Below are 21849 nucleotides of genomic sequence, written 5' to 3'. Positions count from 1 at the left end.
ATCAGAAATGCTTGGTTTTCAGTTAATTTTACTTGGCAAAATAAGATTTAAGAAGGAAAAATAGAGATATGTAAAATTATGACTTTATGTATAGAATTTTAAAAAGGCTTAGACGTCTCAAAAGAGAACACATTGCTCATTTTCCTGCATGAATGTGAGAACAACTGTGGATGCTTGAAAAGGTTCAAAGGAAAAACAAAGAATAATTAATTGTACACAATGTTCAACCTTCCATAACACTTGTATTAACACTGCCCACTAATTATTTTGAGCTAGAGCTCAGAGCAAAAGCAGCCTCATCTTTTGAAACCTGATCTACAAGAGATGATGACGGTCCAGCTTAAATTCCTGTTGTTTTCTCAACTTCTGCTGAACTGTTTTATAAACACGGTTGCATGAATTAGCCTCCTGTCATATTTACTGGTGTCTTTTACTAAGTTCTGGGAGAAAAAAAAATCAGATGTCTAGAGCTAGAGGTCTAGATGGGCCAGAGGAGCTTTGAAAAAAAAGTCCATCATTTGAGTCATTTAAGAGTCAAAAAATCTCATAAGGAGAGGCGCACATAGCTATGGGACTAGTGCTCTGGTCTACAGAGAGATTCAGGCTAATCAAAATACTAAAAATGGTTATATAGATCAGGAAAAGGAAGGATATCCATCATTGGGAACATGTTTTATGCACAGGCAAAATACAGTGTCAGTACCATGCTGATCCAGCTAAGCTCACATGAAACAGCTTTGTGTGAGCCAATTTGTCTGGTGTGCCTAGGGAATTCTGCTGTAAAACGACCTGGTTTGTGATGACAGCAAGTAGATAAAATCAAAGTCCAATGCTATACACAGGGTACTGTGTCAAATACAAGACTTTTACCAAATAAAATCAGAGAGCTCTGTTTTGGTGACATTGCACATCAAGGTTCTCATTCTGCATGTTGCAGATATTCATATCAGAACACATGAAATTCAGGTAGCCTGTGAATATTGGATTTACACCGTTCTAAAGCAGAAAATCTAATCCAAGAGAGGTCATTCTTGTATAACTGTTTTCCACCAGTGGAAGGAAGAACATACTTTCTCCTGTAAGTGGCAACACAGACGCAAAGGACTGTCAGCTTAACCTCATCAACAAAAACAGCTTGTCACATCTTTTTATTTTATTGCTGCCCAAAATAGGAAAGATAAAATTCTCTCTATATAGTTTCCATCTATTTCTCATTAGACAGAAAGTTAAGACCTACCCTCAGATTTCCTCCGGTGCATTTTTATTTATAACATAGAGATTAATTTTGCAGGATGTTTCCTGGTTATTTTTCTTGCTCCTTTAATTAGGCCTCTGTGGGTTGAAGTGTCCTGTGCCTGACATTGTAAATATGCCACCTACTAAAGCCAAGCTGAGGTTTCTTTTCCCATTGTTTAAGATACTGTCAAAAACGAGCTACATGTGCCATTTTTGTACAGCCATGTTTTATTTAACTTTTTAAATTTATCTGATGGAAAAACAAAAAATCAATGGTCTAATAATAGATGTTCCAGATTTCATACTGTAACTCAGGACTCATTGAAAGATACCGTGTATGATGAATCTTTTCAATAACCTTTTCTTTCACTAAAATTTCAGTTTTAGTGAAATAATTCATACTTTTGTAGTCAGCATTTACTGTTTAGCAGTTTGATTAATTTTTCCCCTCTTTCCAGTAGAGAAAGATGCTTACATAGACATGCTGCATGTTTCTCATTTTAACTCCTGGTAGTGTATCTTTTCAAATACCACACCTCTTTTTCTCCTACCATTCTAAAAGCAGTACAAAAAGTTTGCTGTAATAGTGAAGAAACAATTTTGTAAGCAATATTTGTAGTATTTTACAGCTTAAACACAAAAACCTGACATCCAGGAGCTGATTTGGGATGTCTAATATCTATGGAGTCCAATATGATATATATATATGCTTTCCCTGATAACATCCATCACTGAAGGTTCAAATAAAACAAAGCTTGCTACTTTCTTCACACAGCAAATCAAGAGACATTTGCAAGTCCATAATTTTGTCAGCATTCTCTCTATTACAGTTTAACACTTAAGTTGCATAGTCTTTCCGTTCCACACCAGCTTGTAAGAAATACATTGCATCAAATATGATTTTCATGAAATATTAGCTGCATATTTAGTATTACAATATTTCAGCTAAGGATATTTTGTGGGTGCCTTTGTTTGGAAATTCCACTTCAGAATGAAATTCCAAAATGGCTCTTGCTCACAGTCACCAATATGTTCTGCTGCATAATTACAGCAAACTTCCACCTACATAGAGACCAGGCTTCACAAGTCTACGTGATTCAGGGTTCTACAGGGAAAATAGTATAAGAGGTTAGACAGATGTTGCTCAGTGGTTGGGAAAGGAAGCCTGTCAAGTCATGGCTGTATATTTTATACCACCTACTGGCAATTTAGAGATATGCATACATGAGGCAATGGCAGGAAAAGAAAGCCTGAAGGCTCGCTTGAAGCCCAAGTGAGCTGCAAGCCTTTCCAGGAACTACAACACAAAAGACAAAAACAGGATGCCAGGTGATGTTACAGGCTTCCCTGGATGTGTGCACAGGCTTCACGCTGTGCCTGTGCAAGCACAGAGCTGCTTTGTGAGAAGTTATCTTAAAGGTCTGCTTCAGATCTGATCACCTGTTTGAGAGCTTACAGCCAAGTTAGGTCTGAACCCCCAGACTGTCATTAGGCATGGGATGATAGCTAAGGCCTTGAAAGCACGTGTGCAGGATCATATGGGAAGTCTTAGAGCTATGAACAACTCTCAGTGGTCAATTACCCAAATGCAACCTTGAGAGCTGGGTAAATACAGTTTTGGGGATAGCAAAGAGGGAAAAAAAAACATACCAGATTTAGGTAAACACACTATAGATAGTAAATTTGGATGCAATGACAACTTGCAGACCCGTGAAAAAGAAGTGTGGTAACTAACATATAAAAATAACCCCAAGCAGAGTCTACAGTGAGGTGGAAAAAAATATAAATAAAAACATAATTTTCCTCCTGGTAAAGGACTCATTATTTCATTATATATCAAGCAGTGTCCTCTAGCTTCCCATCTTTATAAAGTTCAAACCCTTTCAAGCAGCCTTAAGGACCGTATATAGCTCCTGCTTTGTTCCTCTTGTGCTCCTTTGCTGTGGTTGCACTTTTCCTGCCAACAAACTCCATTTCCCTTTCCCTGTCATCCTCCCTTCACAGACCCACGAGCTCTGCTCCCTCCTCTCGACCTAAGGGTTCTTCCTCTTTCATTGTGACACCAGGCCCAGCACAGGCCCATTTCACCACCACCCTTTCTGATTGATTCCTCTTTGTTGTCCCATATCACTTCACTACCTTATTTCCTTTCTTCCCTCTTCCTTCTCCTATTTCTGGAGCTTCCACTATGTCTCTGAAAAGTCACAGTCAAACAACATCATCTGAACCCTGCCTGTACCCATCAGTTCTTGGCTATTATGGAGACTTGAATGCCTCTGTTTCAGGCTCTACCTCTCTTTCTGAGGGATCACCTTTTCTAAGACTTCCCAAATTGTTATCTAGTTCTGAGGCCACCAGCACGCCTACCTGTCACTGCTAACCCCCAGACCCCAGACTCCACATCAGCCCAGGGCCACCAGCCCCAGCATGGCCCCAGCAGGGCTGGGCTCCAGCTCCCCATGGTCCTGCCCCACTGTGGGCCCATGTCCCAACCTGGCCTCGGCCCATCCCTGTCCTGTTCCTGTCCCCAGGGAGGTGCCCAGTGTCAGTGCCCCCAGTGCCCTTCTCCTGGTGGGGCAGGGGGACGGGACAGGTTGCCAGGCCCTGCCCTGACAGACCTCTTGCAGAGCTCTGACATGAGAGCCTTCTTTGAGTGGCACTGCAGGTCTCCTTGTTCTCTGTGTTGTCAACATCTGGCTACCCAGCTCCTCCACAACATCCCTTTTTGGCTTTGCTTCCAGCTCTTTCCCATTCCTCACGACCCACTGCATTTGTCTTCATTATGCTGACTTAGGTCTAAACCTTTCCTCTTACACTGGAAATGTCAGGGTTGTGCAGGTGTTTGTAGAAATGCTAAGGTAATGAAAGGTTCCCTTCAGTATTGTAGCCACCAGAGGCAAAAATAAAACCTGCCTTTTTCTGATAGAAGATATTTTCCTGAGACTACACATCCTGTGCCAATTCTGGAGAGGAACAGTTTGATGGCTGCATGTCTGGTTGGCCCTGAAATCTGAGTAGAAGCAGTTGTGACAACAAGATCTGTTTCTAAAATAAATGGTATGGAAAGGATCCTGACGAGGGGGAAGGACACGAGTCAAACTGGAGGAGCTTAAGCCATAAAAGGCAACCCTGGAAATGTATTATTCCTACCTAGAAAAAGACAGTCAAAGGTAAAACAATCTTCACTGCTGGGACAAATAGTACAATTATAGCAAATTAACTCTGACACATAGGGTTCTGAATCTAACAGGAAGAGTGCCAAAAAAAAAAAAAAAAAAAAAGGGCAGAAAACACAGATAGCTAAGTGTTTAAATTAGTTTCAGTAAAGCAGATGAAATAGTCCCACATGCATTTCTTTCCATATACACCCCACAAATGTTTTGTATGCATTGTACACGAGTGATGTATGCAAGGCAGCTTTTACTGATGTAATTCAGAAAACCAAACCAAACCAAAACAAAAACCCAACGTGTCAGCAACACTTATGGTAGCATTGTTTTAGCTAGCTAGGTACTTGTTCTACTGTTTACAGAAAGCAAGAGAAATCATTCCTTCAGTGGCACATCACCACCCTGTGGAGGATTTTAATCAGTGCATCTCGCTTTCTAAGAATAAGGCGGCTGATCAAAGTCAATTAACTTCAACGCAAGTTGGAGTCTAAATGAATTTTGCGTAGTCTGTGATCTTGCCCGTACTGAGGAATTGATTTGCATAGCTACAAGAGATATTCAGGTATCATTTAACTATTCTGGAACAGCTCTTTGAGAGCACAGGAACATTTTTCAGGTACGACTAAAACGTTTGCATTACATTGGAAAAACAGTATTTAACTTCCCTAACTTAACAGATCTAATTGAGTGCAGTTCATTTGCTGAGACACTGGACTAGATGAATGTAGCACTCACATTGTCATCAGGAGGCAGTAAGGCAATATGCAAATGTTTAAAATAAACCACTTCTTCCTGTAGTCTTCTAACTTTTCCTGGCACACCTTTATCTTTTGCTCTAAAGCATGGAGATTATACAAGCGTGAACTTTCAGTGACCCAAAATTCTTAAAATCCTTTGTAAGGTGCCATGGTGACCGCTCAAGGCTTTCAGTACTCTAGGCAAAACTGGCATAAATAGCTTAGTGGACATAGGGCTCACTGCTCATGTTGGGAGGTATTCAATTTCTAGCTGTGCTTAATTCAGGTAAGACACTCGGCTTTGGTCTTCTACTTTACCAGGCTACTGGATACTTTAACTTAAGTATCTCTCAATGTCTCTTTTGAAGCTGTTTTGTTTTTACATAAGTATGAATGGAAGCTGGAACACTTTTTTTAAGGTTGCTTCAAACAATAAAGATTATTCCTCATAGAAGATATTTAAGCTGCAAATCTCCTCCTTGCAGAGTAACATAAATGCTAGAAGCATATATATGTCTTCAAAAAAGGGGTTGCACAAATTCATGGAGTAAAACTTTGCTGATAGATGCTATATGCAAAAATCCACACCCGAATCACAAGTCTATTAATAGAGAGTGGAAAATATTCAGGGAATGGGACATCATTATGCTCTTGCACTCTTCTCTAGGCATTGGTAACTGAAATCTCTCAGAGACGGGGTACTAGACAGTTTCTGGGTCTTGTACAGTATACATCTTCCAGGGCACTGGAGGTAGATGCCCTGCCTGCCACGATACCAGCTGTTTAATTCTGACTCAGTGAGCATTGATTCTCTTTTATAAAGTAGAAGAGCTTCACTGAGAAAGGTTAAAAAGAAAAATCTCTACAGAGGTTGCCTAGTGCAATAGTGGAAGGTTTCCCTGCCCATGGCAGGGATTTTGGAATTAGATGATCTTTAAGATCCCTTCCAACCCAACTCATTCTGTGATCCTATGATTCTATGGTAACACATGACAAAGACTCTTAGTATGTCCCCAGCTCCATCCCAATCTCTACATTTGACGAGTAAGAGGCCCCAAAAGCCATCCTCAGACAGAGCCTGTCTGCAGGCACTGACAGGAGCTGGGTATGCCTTGTTGGGAGCTGGCCATAAACCTTGTCAGCACCTGCCCACAATCCTGCAGCTGCCATGTTGGACTGCCTGGGTCTCAGGGTTAGCGTTTCCTCTTAGCATTAAACATGCCAGACATCTGCATTTTCTTACAGTTTTTTACTCCCTAGGAGAGCACCCAGGCCATCAAGGTGTGAGGTATTTAGGGTGAATCACTCCTGTTCTTTGCTCTCTCTCTCCCTTTCTCTCGCTCTCTTCTGTGAGAGGTTGTGATTCACTTATCATGGAGAGCAGGGAAACTCCAATCTCAGACAAAGAGAAATGTTGGGAGAGAAAAACTATTTCCTGTCCAGGGCTATAGCTACAATAGCTGCAAAATTATGGAGCAGCTTAGAATAATTATCACCTAACAGCTTCTAGCCTACGCAATCCATTTTTTTATTTCTCTAAACTACAACATAAATTATCAACAGCATCTTCTGCACACGATGCATAAAACCCATTACTTTGTCCAAACCCACGTGATTTCCTGACTGGTGCATTGAGTACAAGCTGCAAGACAGGAAAACTACAGAAAGCCTTTCAAAGGTGTTCATGTTGAATAGAGACAACCCCAAAAGCCCATTGGGAAGGCTTTTTCTTTGGCACCTGATGGTAGAGCTCAGTGTGTTCCTGGCAGAATTCAGTTACTCTATTAATCAGAGCATCTGAAATCCACCAAAAAGCCAACTCCGGCTACAGAATTCAGTATGAACATAATTGCTTTTGCTTGGGATTATAATTAGGACCCACCCGACAAATGTCGTTCTAGTTGGACCAAGGATAATGATCAGGATGTAATGAGTTGTGGGGATGCTTACCTTCTGGGCCATGGCTCCCTGTGTGCTGAGGAGAGAGCTGCATTCCCCTTCATGGTATTCTTCTTTACATTCACGGCAGAACACAAACTGGAAAACAAACCAAAGCACACAAGTGATAAAAACACATCAGGGACATAGACAGCAGAGTACAACTGTGAAGAGTCATATAGCAGATGATCTCTTGCCCTTCTCATCCCATTAAATTCCCATAATCCTCCTAATTGTGCATCTTATTATGCAATCTGATCATTAACACAACAATTTTGCAGTTACTATTATACATTTCTTTGGTGAAGTAAAATAAATGCCATTATTAAAAATGAGATTTTGCTACATGGTCGATTTAAGGACATAAAGTCATTCTAGATACTTCTGTGTGTGTTTGTGCTGCAGTGAAATCTATTTATACAAAAAGGGCGCTGCCTGAAACAAGTAGTTTTGCTCTATAGTGTTTACCAATGTAAGCAGTCCATTCATAGTTCTGAATCTAATGCATTCTCTATGGAAAGCTGTTACTAAATTTACTGGGACATGATCACTTTATATAGGTTATATGAAATGCCATTTTCTAGGAAATTATACCCTTGCCATGGACTTTTGAGGAATGGTTTAAAAAAATCCATAGTAAGAACACAGTGACAGGTTACTTCACATGGGTTTTAAAGGACTCCCTCTAGACCCTTGTTACATTTCTTGCAATTGTTCTGGCTTCATCCTCCTTAAATTACATTGTTCTTTACGTAAGAGCTCATTCAAAAGTAATGTAATGTCTTTAGCAGATGAGTAAAACAATTGTCCCTGCCTCATTCTGAGCTGCCACTGCTCCCTAAACTGGTTTGTATGTATCAAGTTCAATGCCTTTTTTAAACTCTAAAATGAAGATATCTGTCTTGACATGTGTCAAAATCTTTGACTCATCAATGCTGCATTAAATTCTGTGTCCTTGCAGGTAAGAGGAAAAGTCAATAATGTAAAATGGGTCTCTCTTAATACTTTTTTAAAGCCATGTCATGATGCCAGCCCAGACTCTCAGCAGTAAGCTGTTCTGACTGGCATTATAAGCAAGACTGATAAAACAGCCTTGATTTTTGATGCAGAGCTGCATTCACCAGTAACGAATAAAGGATATCAGGACATGACACTGGAACATTTGTCTGCCACAAATTCCATCTTTTGCATTTTCATTTTGAACTCTTTCAAGCCTTATTGTCACTTTTCTAAGAACCACTGAAAATCGTATTTCATTGTCATGCTAAAGAAACTGTGCTTTTGTGAAAAGAAACATTGTGCGAGTCCAAAAGGGTTGACTCTGTTATTCAGAAGGTCAGGGAAATTTGGAGTGGGGAAATGGAGTGGGTGTTCCAGCTTCTAGAGATATCAAACCAAATCACTTGTTTGCTTTCTTGTCACTTCTCTAACTACTTTGTTAACGATTTTAAATCTTTTATTTTACTTCATCTGACATTGATCTGTTAATTCATTTGTGTTTCTTAGCAAACAGCTTAACAATGAAGGCACTTCTGCAAGGTATGTTATATGAAAGGTTGCAGTATTGTAATTACAACAATTTGCACTGCATCCCAAAGTTTCATCTATGTTGAACATTGCCCAGACATATAGAGATGTATGTACTCTCTGTCTGGATACCTAATATCTCAAAACTTATCACTTATCAATGAAGGTTATAGCCAGGTTTAACCATATTTCTTACTGTGTGTCCTATTCTCTTTTACCTTCCTAACTTTATTTCCTTGTAAACATATCTGGCTGAAAACGTTTGTCTGAAAGGGCTTTGTATACACTCACTATACCACTGCCTTACCACAGAATGCCTCCGTTTCCTCTCCTCACTCCAGTCTTTCACTTTTGCAATTGCAATTTTAAACATTTCATAAATATTGAAAAGGAGGATATGCTGAAGAAGGAAAGAAAGGGGGAAAAAACAACAAAACTAAACCAAACCAACCAACCAAAAAAAACAACCAAACAACAACAAAAACCAGGACATATTTTGTAAAGACATTCCAGCTGTCTCACAGTGTAGTTTAGGTTGCATTGACATTTATGATAACAATAAAATTAATAAACTCATGTATTACTTAAAGGTGTGAAATGCATTTTCTCGCTACAGAGGTCACTCTCTATACTTGCCTTTAAAATTGCCACTTAAAAAAGTGCTCAGGGGTAAGATCAAAGTGTTGTTTACCAATGTTTTCCCGACAGGCTTTCTGTACTGGAAGTGCGTATGAGAGCGTAAACTGGGCCTTCCACTATCAATTTTGTATCTTGAAAGTAAGTCTGTGAGTGACCCTGTCACATGCTTGTGATGGAACAAAGCCTGATTTTTTTTGGTGAGCCAGGATACTCACTTCATATCTTATTAGATAATGGATGAGTTGTAAAATCAGTTCTGTGGCAAAAGACCACCCTGGAGGCTGATCGGTTTGTCAGAATAAATAGGCATCTCCCCACAGAAATGCATTAAGCACTCCCATTTTATGGTAAAGCATGCATCATAAAGAAAACGTAGGTCATTTACAACAAAGCAGTTTGCGATAGCTCCATTCATTTTTTACATCCAGACATGAAAAATATAATAAAGTTTCAGTAATGAAATACAGCAATTGCAAAAGTGCTGTCATTTAACTTCTATTTTGTAGCTTCATTAATATTAATACAGTTATTTTGCCTTTGGAAATATAAGGATTTAAGTTGTTCAGTCAGGATTTAATACTTCCGCATAAATTTAATATTAGTATGTGTTTAAAAAATACTATAAATAGTGTAATTACTAACAACAGTCACACTTTCTTTCCCTTTATTTGCTGAAAGGTTGGCAGATTACAGTGATAACATAAATTGTTCAAGAACAGTGAATGTAGAACTTACTGTTGTTACCCTTGAAAGATTCTTCAGCTAGAAAGCGACTAGCACAAAGAATAAATCCCAAAGGTCTGAAACCTACCCTCTAGGTTTACGCATTAAAATGAGGATTAGCAGGGAAATCCCTAAAGCACTTGAGGGATTTGGGCACTGGAATAAACATATAACCTGTATGTATGCTACTACAGGCTTTTGAATATCTGTAAAAATGTATAAGATAGGCCTAAGCAGAAATTCTGAATACAAGTGATCTCAAAACAGAAGGTATAAAAAGTCTCAACAGGGATCCAAATCCTGTTTTAAAAATCCTCCTCTCTTTATCATCACTCAAACAGAAGGTAAAATCAGTCCAAACTCTGGCCTGTTCAATGGAATTTGTACCCCACGGCTGATATGTGCAGTGCCAAGAGTGATGCTGAAAGAAACCTGCGATGATGAAACCATTATTCCTGACCAGACCATGCATAAAGTTTCAAGTTTGGAAGAGGAAACAGAATATAGCTCTAATTTTTAAGGAAAAAAAATGAGTTTGTCAGTTATATGCTGAATTGGTTTTTAGAAGAAGGATTTTGCCATTTTTTTTTTCCTCAACATTTGTAAGATTTGTTTTTTATTTTTTTGGGGGATTAAGCACCACACCTCTCATTCTCTTGCCTACTCCACGCATCTCTTCTTTTGTCTCTAACACTGATCATCTCTCCCTGTAATTCTTGCAAAGTATTCATGTTCAAATTATCTCTCTTCCAACGTCAATACAATACTCCCATTCATGAATTCCCACACGAAGCCTCAAGTTTTGGCTCCATACTGTTACTTTTAAGTTACTCTTCTACTCAGATATTTCTTGTCTTTTTCACTCTCACCTTCTCTTGTGTCTACACAGCAAAATGAAGGCAAGGTTGCAATGAGGTAGTTATAGCTGAGGTTTAAGCTGTGGCACCATGGGTACACTGCTAGGGACTTTGTAAGGTGACAGCTCAAGTGTGGGCACAGATTTCTTACCAGATTTCTGCAGTCTATGTTGAAATCCAGGCTGCCATGTTTTCCTTCCTACAGTTAGCACTATTAGCTAGACTGTAACATATGGTTTGTCCAAGTGTTGTCCAAAACAGACACTGAAGTCCACATTAAAGACATCAAGTGAGGAAAGACCCACTCATACCTCTGGCAATGTGTCTTAATGCCCTTCAAATCATTGTTAAAAATTGTAACTAACACCTACTTTGACTCTCCCTGGATTCAGCTTCCAGACACTACTTTCTGCTTCACAATTATCTGCTAAAATATCTTTCAGTATCTCCTATTTTCTTTCTGCAAAGGTACCTATGTACCATAATCATGGTACCCCTGAATCTTCTTTAACCTAAGCAGAGACTCTAAGTTTCTCACTGGATAAGCCGTTCTGTTACTACCTCTGTCCAGCCCCAAATCATATTCATAGCAGTTTTCTAGGGACTTGCTTTTGACATTAATTATATTTGACTAATCTTTGTGTCATTGCTGTGCTGTATCAGCAGAGTCTTTTTATTTACTTCTGGATTGCTGTCAAGTATTGAATTGTGACAGGTATGCTATCAGTCCCTGCTGAATGCTGCTAGCAATACCCTGCTGATCATGCAGTCTTTACAGAAAGACTGCTTTCTGTGATCTGTCAGTTCGTAATCCACACAACGACCAACCAGGGAGGCATGCATACTATACCATCCGACAGTGATGAGACAATGCTTCTGCTCATGTCCTAAACATTGCAATTGGAACCCAGTCCCCTAAAACTCTTTATGGATATGTTATGGTGCTGATTTCCTTACCAGAATATTCTGTAGATTGAAGTCATACAATATATGAAACTGATTTTTCCACAATTACTCTTTCTTATCAAACTTATAATCTCATCAAAGAATGAAATCAGTTCCTTTTGATACAACCTACTGTCACTGAGAATATATTGACTAGCAATATTATCAAAATTGTTTTGTCTTCTCTGTTCCTTCGTCTTTTTTCCTTGATCTTCCCTCATTCATTCAGTACTGTCTGTCTGGGTCAGTCGCTACAGATGGGAGTCATGAAAATTAAATCTACTGAATGAAGGCAGGATCAACACTTCCATCACTGCTGTAGCTTTCTGTCAGTAACATAAAACTAGAATGCAAGAGAGGCCAAGGTCCCTCAAAACCATGACTGTATGAACAAACAAAAATTACAGATCTCTCACCTTTCATTTAAAATGCAGGGATTACAACTTTTATCTTGCCTTTTCAGGAAAATGTGTTTTAAGAAATCAACCTTCAACTTCTCTACACACTCCTTCCTCTAAAACCAAGTCAACCCACCCTCCCTAAGCAAAATAAAAGTGTACTACATTACTATCATAATTCATGCTAAAGGAGAAATAAACCATAGATTACAAGCGTTAACTTTATTATTAAATGAGCTGCTAAAAAAGAAATATGAAGACCTACTGTAATGGGAGGAGTCTACAGCATATTGTTAAGAGAATACAAAGCAAGTAAAGTATAATCTAAGATATATATGATTAATTTGTGATTAATTGTTTAATTTGTATATAGCGAATATATATATATTAATCAGACTAGCAGGATTTTTTTTTTTTAACTGGATTTTTTAAAAAAACATTGAGAATGATTTATTGGATAGTAACACTGGAAAGGCAAAAAGATCCATTTTTTCACCAGACAACATGATCATCTGGTCAAAAAAACCCTTGAAAATGTAAAACTTTATAATGCACCAAGGTTCAATTCTAGATGAGCTTTTGCAGTCAAACTATAGGCTGCTGACTGGGGCAAGGATTTATTAGTGAAAATATGAGCATGCCTTAAGGGAAACCAAAGCTATCAAAGAGTCATGTATAGAATGATGCAGCCAATAATACCCAATGTAATCTCTCTTTATAGTGTAGAAAAATACAGTATTAGATTGCAATTTACAAAGTATAAATTGTAATCTCATAGTGAGTAATACATACCTACAGAAGAGGTATTATTTGTGAAAAAATATGCCCTTGTTCCCAAGAAAGCTAAGGGTATCCTGGGCTGTACTAAGCAAAATATTGCCAAAAGGTTAAGGGAGGGTGATCTCTCCCCCTCTACTCAGCGCTGCTAAGGCCACACCTGGAGTACTCTGTCCAGTTCTGGACTCTCCAATCAATACAAGAGACATGGGTATACTGGAGAGAGCCCAGTGAACGACTGTGAAGGTGATGGAGCACTTCTCCTGTGAGGTAAGGCTGAGCAAGCTAGGGCTGTTCAACCTAGAGAAAGGGAAGGTTTGAGGGGTCTCATTAATGTGTATAAATACGTGAAGGGAGAGTGCAAAGAGCAAGGAGATAGGCTCTTTTCACAGGGATGCCCAGTGCCAGGACATGAGGCAATGGGCACAAAACTGGTTCACAAGAGGTTCTGTTGGAACATCAGGAAGCACTCCTATACTGTGCAGATGATGGGGCACTGGCACAGGTTGCCCAGAGAGGCTGTAGGGTCTCCCTCATTGGAGATCTTCAAAAGCCACATGCACATAGACATGCACAACATGCTCCAAGGGGCCCTGCTTGAGCAGGGGGGATGGACCAGATGACCTCCAGAGGTCCCTTCCAACCTTAACCAGTGTGCAATTCTGTGGTTTTGTGAAAAAATGTCCTGACACCAAATTTGACTAGAAAAGTTTTTAACGTATAGTATATATTTTGAGTAGGAGAGCAGTCTGATTCCTGACTAGAGTTCAAACCTCCATAAATACAGATCAAGCATTTTTAATTTTGAAACTATATATTTTATTACCTATTTCCATCTTAAGTGAATCAGTGCTTAATAAATAAAAATAAAAATACAGACACAAACACACAAAATAAATGTCATACTCTTTGCTGTTCTACTGCTGTGAACTACAGGTATTGGATTGACTTTGCTTCTGGCACTTTTTATTATCCAGGATCAAGTGTGAGACCTTCAGCCCCATATCCTGTCTTTTGATATTTCTTGTGCTTACAGCAAGAACCTTTAAAAACAGAATATTTACCATCTGCAGTAGCTACATTTACTTAGGATTTGTGGCTTTGCCAATTGTCAGTTATAGAAAACCCACAAATACTACAATGAAGATAAATGCCACAGTAGAAAAAGTATTCATTTTTAATGACACCAGCTCTATCAGATATAAAGCATGGTAGTACTTGCAGAGCAATTCTGGTCTTTTTCCTTACAATAAAATACACATACTTACTATGCACATTTCATCTAAAATTAAACTTTTGCGAGGAGCATGACAATCTGTCAAAACACGGTATCAAAAATATAGTTGCAGTCTCTGTGCAGCTTTTGCAATCCAAGAGCGATTTGCCATCAATATTATAAGAAGCAATTTTCTATAAACATTAAAAGCTTTAAATGCAGGTCTGCGTCAAAATGTCTTAGAATTTTCAATGTTTTTCTTTTGAATCTAAAAGTGAAAGCCTCCCTCCTAACTTCTACAAAACAACCCATGGGCTTATTCCCTGAGATCTAAATGACAGCATGTGCACCCCGGGACTCTTCGGTGAATGCTGATGAATTTCTGTTTGCAGACAGGCAGACTTTCCTGGAGCTTGTCTTGCATCAGGCTGCATTAACCTGAAGATGGACAACATAAGCTCAGAGAACCTCTCTGAGACCTCCCCAGATCTCCTGTTTGCTGATTTATGTGGATGATCAGCCATCATCCCTTTTGAATTGCCCTGTGCTCCAAGTGCTGCAAAGGACAGAACATAAGTAAGAAGCTGGGAGAAGCCCTGGTGCTTCTTTGAGGTGAAATTACTTCAGACATCTGTAGAAGAAGGGATGATACTCTTCAGGAGATTCAGCAGATTACTCTGCTACATGCCTACACACAAAGGTATTGCACAATCTTGTTCTTAGTATGTGGATGGGATGTGAGACTTACTGGCCTATTCCAGAAAATAAGAACAAAAAGTCTGTAAAGCAGAATTTGTAACAAAAATATGTGGTATATTGACAATACAAAACCCTGTTGTTTGTGGTACTATTATGTGTGTATAATAGAGTCAGATCTTGTGATCGCTGAAGAATCTCAACTGATAGCTGACTACCCAAGCAAACATGAGTTCAAACACCACAAGATTTTCAAAGTGGACCATGGATTTAGTTCTCTGGACAGAAATAGACGGCGTTTGTACAGCTTTTACTGTGAGAAGAACAATCCTGTGCCCTGCAGCACTGGGAAGAGATGCCCAGAATGATGATGACCAAACTACCTCTGGAAAAGGAAGTCAAACAAGCCTAAGAAAAGTAGGAAGCTGCATACAGCATCAGGCTGCTAAACACAGCAAGATGCTCATGTCCCTCTTGTTTACCTCACCTGTGCTAGAGCTGCAGACAGCTAAGGAAAGAGCCAGGCTTCCAGTTCATCATACTACAGGGACTGTGACAAGTCCTCAGATGTTAAACATCGCTGCTTAGAGGAACACTTCCTAACTCCAGAAATAGCTGCTGCCACTGGGACAAATTCCTCAGAATCAGATGCCTGGTCAGAGTCAGGCATCATCCTCTGCTCTTCACCCTTGTGTATCTAGATCTCCCCTCTGCCTTCCCATTCCCATGCAGCTGTTGTCTAGCCCCTTCCTTCTTCTTTTGGTGGCAAAACTCAATTTTACGTACAGTTTACACTTGAGAAGCTTTAAGCTAGTCCTGCTGCAAATCTCACAGCCAGGTCAATAATCTGTGGCTAATGCAGCAACCGTGTGTTTGGGACCTGGACTACTGGCTCTGCATGATGCTGCACTATGCTAGGTGGATGTTTCAGCACCACTTGGATCTGGCTTGAGGGTGCACAAGTAGAGAGAGTCCTTACTTCACTGTAGTACAGACATGACAAGGAAATTAAATTCAATATTATGTTCTTGCTGGCACCTCTGGAGATAAAAAAGCAATTGTTCGTCGGCGTAATTCTGTTCCCATTGAAGTAACTGAAGTGGTACAGACAGATAACTATACATATTTAGTGTATAATCTGGGGTATTTTTATGCCTGGATGACTAAGAAAATGTGAAGCAGATGCAGGTAAACTTAGATTTTTACAAATGATTTCCATAATAATTTACAAGGTATTTCTATGAGGAAACAGTGGAAGCAAACAATTATCGCCGATTTGTCATTTAATGAGTATAAGAAAAACTTTTAAGGCAGCCAAAATATGTATCTAAATGTGACGTTTTAAAAATACTTTAATCTAGCAGATTATAACCAAACCTCTAAATGCATAGTACATATAGGCACATATTAAAACTACATGGTATATCTCTCCACCTCTCCCACTAACACTAACAGAAATCAACTGTAGCTCTAATGGAACAATGCTACATTTACCTTAAAACACACGAAGTCAGAGCATGAGTTATGATCTCAAGTAAAAAAAGCTATAGCATATATGTTGTCACTACTTCACTCAATACAAGCAAGAATATGAAGTAAAATTTTGTGTGAAAGGAAGCATTATTTATAAGGAGCTATGATGTAGAGAGGGAAAATCACAGTTACCCAGAGATGCCTTTAGAAACAGAGACATAGCATTTTATAGCATGCATAACAGCATAGCATTGCAAAATATTTTTACTGTAGAATATGTGTCACTTTACATGTGTGATGTCAAAGTTGACTTTTTCAACAAAGAAGTTGGAAGTTACAGTAATATATCACTTCTCTCAAGTTTGAAAAAGATGTTATTGCTGAATGCATGCATCTGTTCACAAGGAATGTCATGAGGAACAAATTTTACTGCCTGTCCCTTTACCTCTGTCTGTAGCATCTTTGGAGTTCAATTAATACACCCTCAAACAATAAGACAAACAAAGCATGCATTTCATTCATGTCCTGATTGGATTGCCAGGTTAAATCTAAAAAAAAAAAAAAAAAAAAAAAAAAAAAAAAAGCCCACATAGCAATACTAACATTTTTTCAGAAGATGGCAGCAGTGAAACAGGAATCGATATAGAAGGTCTAAGCTTTTGCAAATGAGAAAGATTCTGAAAAAATCATAGTCAACAGCTAAGATCCAGTCCAGGGTTACTAACAGCTAATACATCTGATACATGCAAAACTAGTCCTGACAAGACAGTCTCATAAAGAAACAGTATTCAGATGCATTAAAACTCATAAAAAGGAACAAGGGGTGCTCCTTGTTTCAAGGACATCGCATCTTATTTCTCTTGAATCTGGCAACAGCTGAAGCTCCATAAAAAGAACATAAATATGACAATCTCGCAAATAAAATAGCATAAATAATGTATCTCAGATAACTATGGTGCTGTTTTAAGCATTTTGTTGCCTTCACATTATCTCCTAGGTGTAACCATTGCTTTTTATGACTATAAACAGTCACATAGCCTATATGTCAGGCAGAGCAAAAAATAATGAACAAATGCATTTGTTTCTTTCTTTTAAGGGAATGCCAACCTACTGCACATGGCTCCAGCAATGTTTCCTCATAGTAACTAGATTAAGCACAACATTAGGATCTTTTCCTGAGACATTGTTTTTGGAGGGTAGGGGACTTGGGGAGGGGGATAGAATTAAAACACAATTCTGCTTCTGGTTTGTGTTTGTCTTATGAACAAGTGAATCCTTTAAAATTAGGGAGTAACTGAATCTACAGTCACCAAAGCCAGCCTGTGCTCCCTTCAAAGACCGATACCATCCAGTTCAACAACTGAGCATGGAGGTATACTCTGCTTGGTTCAAATTCAGAGCATGAATGCTGAAGAAAAAAAAAAAGCTGCATTAGGTGATTCCAATTAGAGCTGTTTCTGAGCCTGAATATTGACACTGAATGACACAGGGAAACTTTGGGCAAGTTGCAAAAACAGATGAAAATTTCGTGTTAAGCCTGTCTACAGTTAGATGCAGCCAAACAGCAGGATACTATCAACTCTAAGCTCTGAAGGATAGATTTAGACTCAGGCTCTGCAATTCCAACTCATCTGAAAAAATGAATGAATTAAAATAATGATAATTAAAAAAAAAAAAAAAGTTTCAAAGAGAAACAAGAAAGAAATTGCAAGAAATTTTGAAAATCTTCAGATCTAGTTTTCCTGAATGAGGCATCATCTGTGCAAAATATCCTGCAAACACTGCTGAAGAAAACATTGGAATAATAATGAAAATATCACACTTCATCTGTCAAGGAAAAAAAGCAGGTAGCTTCTCAAACACAGCTTGCTGATCAAAAATCAATGATAGCTAGGCTGGTTCATGCCATGAGTCCCCGGTCACAACCCAGAGCTCCCATTAAGGATCCCTCAATTTATATTCCTTGTTTTCACTGCAAAGGCTGGGTACGAAGTTTCAAGTAATTTTCTTCCGAAAAAAAAAAGACAGTTTTTAAAGTTATACAGTTTGTGCTAATTGTGTTCACAGAGTATATACCTAGTTATTAATGTGACTTCTTGTCTGACCTCTCAAATGGATCTTGTTCTGGTTTGTTGATCCTAGACATTTTTGTAGTGTAATTATCTAAACCACCAAAAATGATCTCTGAAATGTAAGCTCATGATGTTAGTGGTTTACAGGAAATGCAAACTATTTGGCACCTACTTCTGCACCCTTCTGACAAACCATGCACTAAACATTTGAGAAACAGAAATTCTACATTAAGAATCCAAATAGATATACGCATACATAAAATCAACAAATGTTGTCATATATTGGCATATACTGACAAGTAGCAAAATCTCTGTCTAAAAAAAAACCATTCCATAAATCTTGCTTATTTATCAAAAATAATTTTACAACTCCATAATTCTTTTACTTTTCTTTGAATTTCTGAAATATCTATGGATCATCCAACATGCACTATATTTTTTCAGTTGCCTGGGAGGGCAAACACTGCGAGGCACAAGCAATTCAGGTTTCTGGGGTGTACTGTTGACAATTCCCTGGCACAAGTAAAGAATAAGCCCAAAAGGGGACACAGTTCTCATACTTCCATCAAGGAAGAACTGGTTGCAGTTGTGAAGACTGAAGACAGCCTAGGCTGCAGTGAACATGGCATGATGGTGTTCAGGATCCTGAGAGGAGGGAGTAAGGCAAAAAAATTGAACCACAAGATTTGACCTCAGGAGAACATACTTTGGTCTGTTCAGGGGTCTGCCTGGAAAAATCCCATGGGAGCTGGCCCTGGAAAAAAAAAAAAAAAAAAAAAAAAAAGGGATACAGAAGACTTGGTTGCTGTTCAAGGATCACCTCCTTAAAACTCAGTGGTCCATCCATCTTAACCATCAGGAAGTCAAACAAAAGTAGTAGCAGACCTGTCTGATGAACAAGAATCTCCTGGTTAAACTTGGAAATAAAAAGGAAGCATTTAAGAGGCAGGAGCAGGATTCAGGAGGAGTATAGGGACTTTGTCCAAGGATGCAGTGATGGGGTTAGGAAAGATAAAACCCACCTAGAGTTTAATATGATAAGTAACATGAAAGCCATCAAGGACTTCTACAGGTATATCACCAACAAAAAGAAGACCAAGAAAAATGAGGGCCCACTGCTGAATCAGTGCAATGTATCTGGTGACAAAAAACATGGAAAAAGACAAGGTACTCAATGTCTTCTTCACCTCTGTCTTTACTGGCAAGATTTGCCTTTGGGAATCCCAGGTCCCTGAGATGAGAAGCTCCAGTCTGGAGCAAGAAAGGCTTGTTCTTGCTGAAGAAGGATCATGAGAGGGGATTACAATTTGGGCAAAACAACAGATTGCACTAAACCAAAGCCCAGTCCATCACTCCTTTCTCAACATAGTCAGCAAAGCAGATGTAATCCTTAAAACCCAGAGAAAAAAACATATGCACATGTGCAAGTTCAGAAGGACCACTCCAAGCTGGAACTTGTGCACAACATGGGAGTAGAACAGACCTCTGTATAATGATATTTTATGCTCAACTAAAACACATCCACAATCCAGTGTGGATTCAAAAGATCCACTGCAAGAAGACAGATCAACACAGTGCACCTGAGTGCCAGTGTTGGCAGGAACAAAGGCTTCTTGACATCTCAGGAAAGCATGATCCAGTCCCTCCAAGTACCACTAGGAGGTCTCCAAACCTACTGACATGTCTTTTTTAAGAAGAACTCTAACCTGGCACAGTTTCTGGAATTAATGACTGCAGTGCAAATGATCTATTTCTTTAGAATAAGCACTTATTGCTGATGAATGCTTCATTTATTTACTACTTCTAAGACACAGATTTGGTAGGGCTTATTGTTAGTTTTTAATAAGAAAGGGAGCTGAAGAATTAATCTTATGTGACAATTAGGTTGTGTTATGATGATTTGATTATAGATGAAATTGCTTGCTAATGTGGCCAGATCCTGGGCTCATGGAAATGGGCACAACTCCGTTTTCTCCAGCAGAGCTACACTGAATTGCAGCTTCTCAGGATCAGGGCCTACCTGCCTGTTTCTGACATCTAGTATATAAATTCATACATCTCTATGTCATCAAGAGTCACTACACAAGCAGAGCACACATTTCAGTATTTGTCGTCTGATATATTGTTGTGCTGCAGTAATTCACCTCTTCCCAACACCTTCACTTTTCTTTTATTCATACCTGAAAACATCATTCCTCTCACATCACTCCTGACCATAGGAACAGCTTCATAATCACTGTTAGAACTTATTAAAAGCAATAATATGCTTGCAACAATGATAACAAATGTTATTATACCAACGCCAGTGAGAACAATACTATTGTCTAATATATGGTGTATCTTTTCTTCCTCTCATCTCCTTCCCTGCTTTCAAAAGGCTCAGAAGCAGCCACACCTGGAAGCCTTCCAGCTATGAAACCACATGATTTTGGAGTGCTCCTGGGGTAGGAACAAAAATAAATATTTTTCATAGATATTCACCTCTTCTACCTCAGGAGGCATCCTGAAGGCATGCTATGCAAATCAGACAATTGTAAGTAGGGTAGCATGTTCTAAATTCTATATCCAGGACCTGCCTAAAAAGAACATTATTAATCAAGGGATTTTATTTTATTTTATTTTATTTTATTTTATTTTATTTTATTTTATTTTATTTTATTTTATTTTATTTTATTTTATTTTATTTTATTTTATTTTATTTTATTTTATTTATTTATTATTTTTTTAATATATATAATATTCAGATAAAACCTAGCCTGAAGAAATTACCACTGTGTGTCTAATTCCCCTACATGAACATACATGCCTGTCTGTCTATTCTGTTGTTAATCATGATATTTTGGCCTTTTCAGTTTTTTGCATAAATCAAAAAATATTCAAATTGATCAGTGATAAACAGCAATGTACCATTTACCTTGAAATAATTATAATCTGGTGGAAAATACTGTATTTTTTTCCCTTTTCCTCTCAAAATTTGACTTTCTTTGCTGCTAGGAATTTAAAGCAAAGATAAAAAAAAAAGAAATAGGCACTGTTGTTGTATGACCCCACTATATTTTTGTTCTTCTGCTTCAAAGGCAACCTGCCAGCTCACACAGAAAACAAAGAAAGGTTACTTCTGCGAACTGTATTAAAAGCACTCAACAATAATGGCCCCAAACCACTACAGCTCCCAGTTGTCTTATTGCACTATTTGGGGGTTATTACTGTAGCTTTTTATTAAATAAGGATCATTAGTAAACCTTGTTTTGATTCTTATGTTGTGTTACCTTTATTTAGCATGTTTACTGCAGCTGTGTGCCACAACAATGCACCACAACAATGCACCATAAGCTCCTTCTGGCTTCAGTCTGATTTTTGGATATGCAGGAGGTCAAAATTTTTCTAAGCAGCGAAACAAAAAGAGGCAGAGCATGCTTGTATGTACTGAAGTGGAAAAATTATG

At 38.5% G+C, this 21849-nt stretch overlaps 1 protein-coding gene across 1 annotated transcript in view; it reads right to left on the bottom strand.

Moving 5' to 3' along the window:
• PRKN (parkin RBR E3 ubiquitin protein ligase) overlaps nt 1-21849 on the bottom strand; it is a 779628-nt gene that overhangs the window by 10088 nt on the left and 747691 nt on the right. Inside the window, exon 10 of the mRNA XM_084514657.1 lies at nt 7094-7180. Within this exon, the coding sequence (XP_084370783.1) occupies nt 7094-7180 (87 nt within the window). The remainder of the gene's footprint in view (nt 1-7093; nt 7181-21849) is intronic.

Source organism: Aythya ferina, assembly GCF_964211825.1.
Source record: "Aythya ferina genome assembly, chromosome: 3".
NCBI classification, from domain to species: Eukaryota; Metazoa; Chordata; class Aves; order Anseriformes; family Anatidae; genus Aythya; species Aythya ferina.
This window is presented reverse-complemented; position numbering and strand designations above follow the sequence as displayed.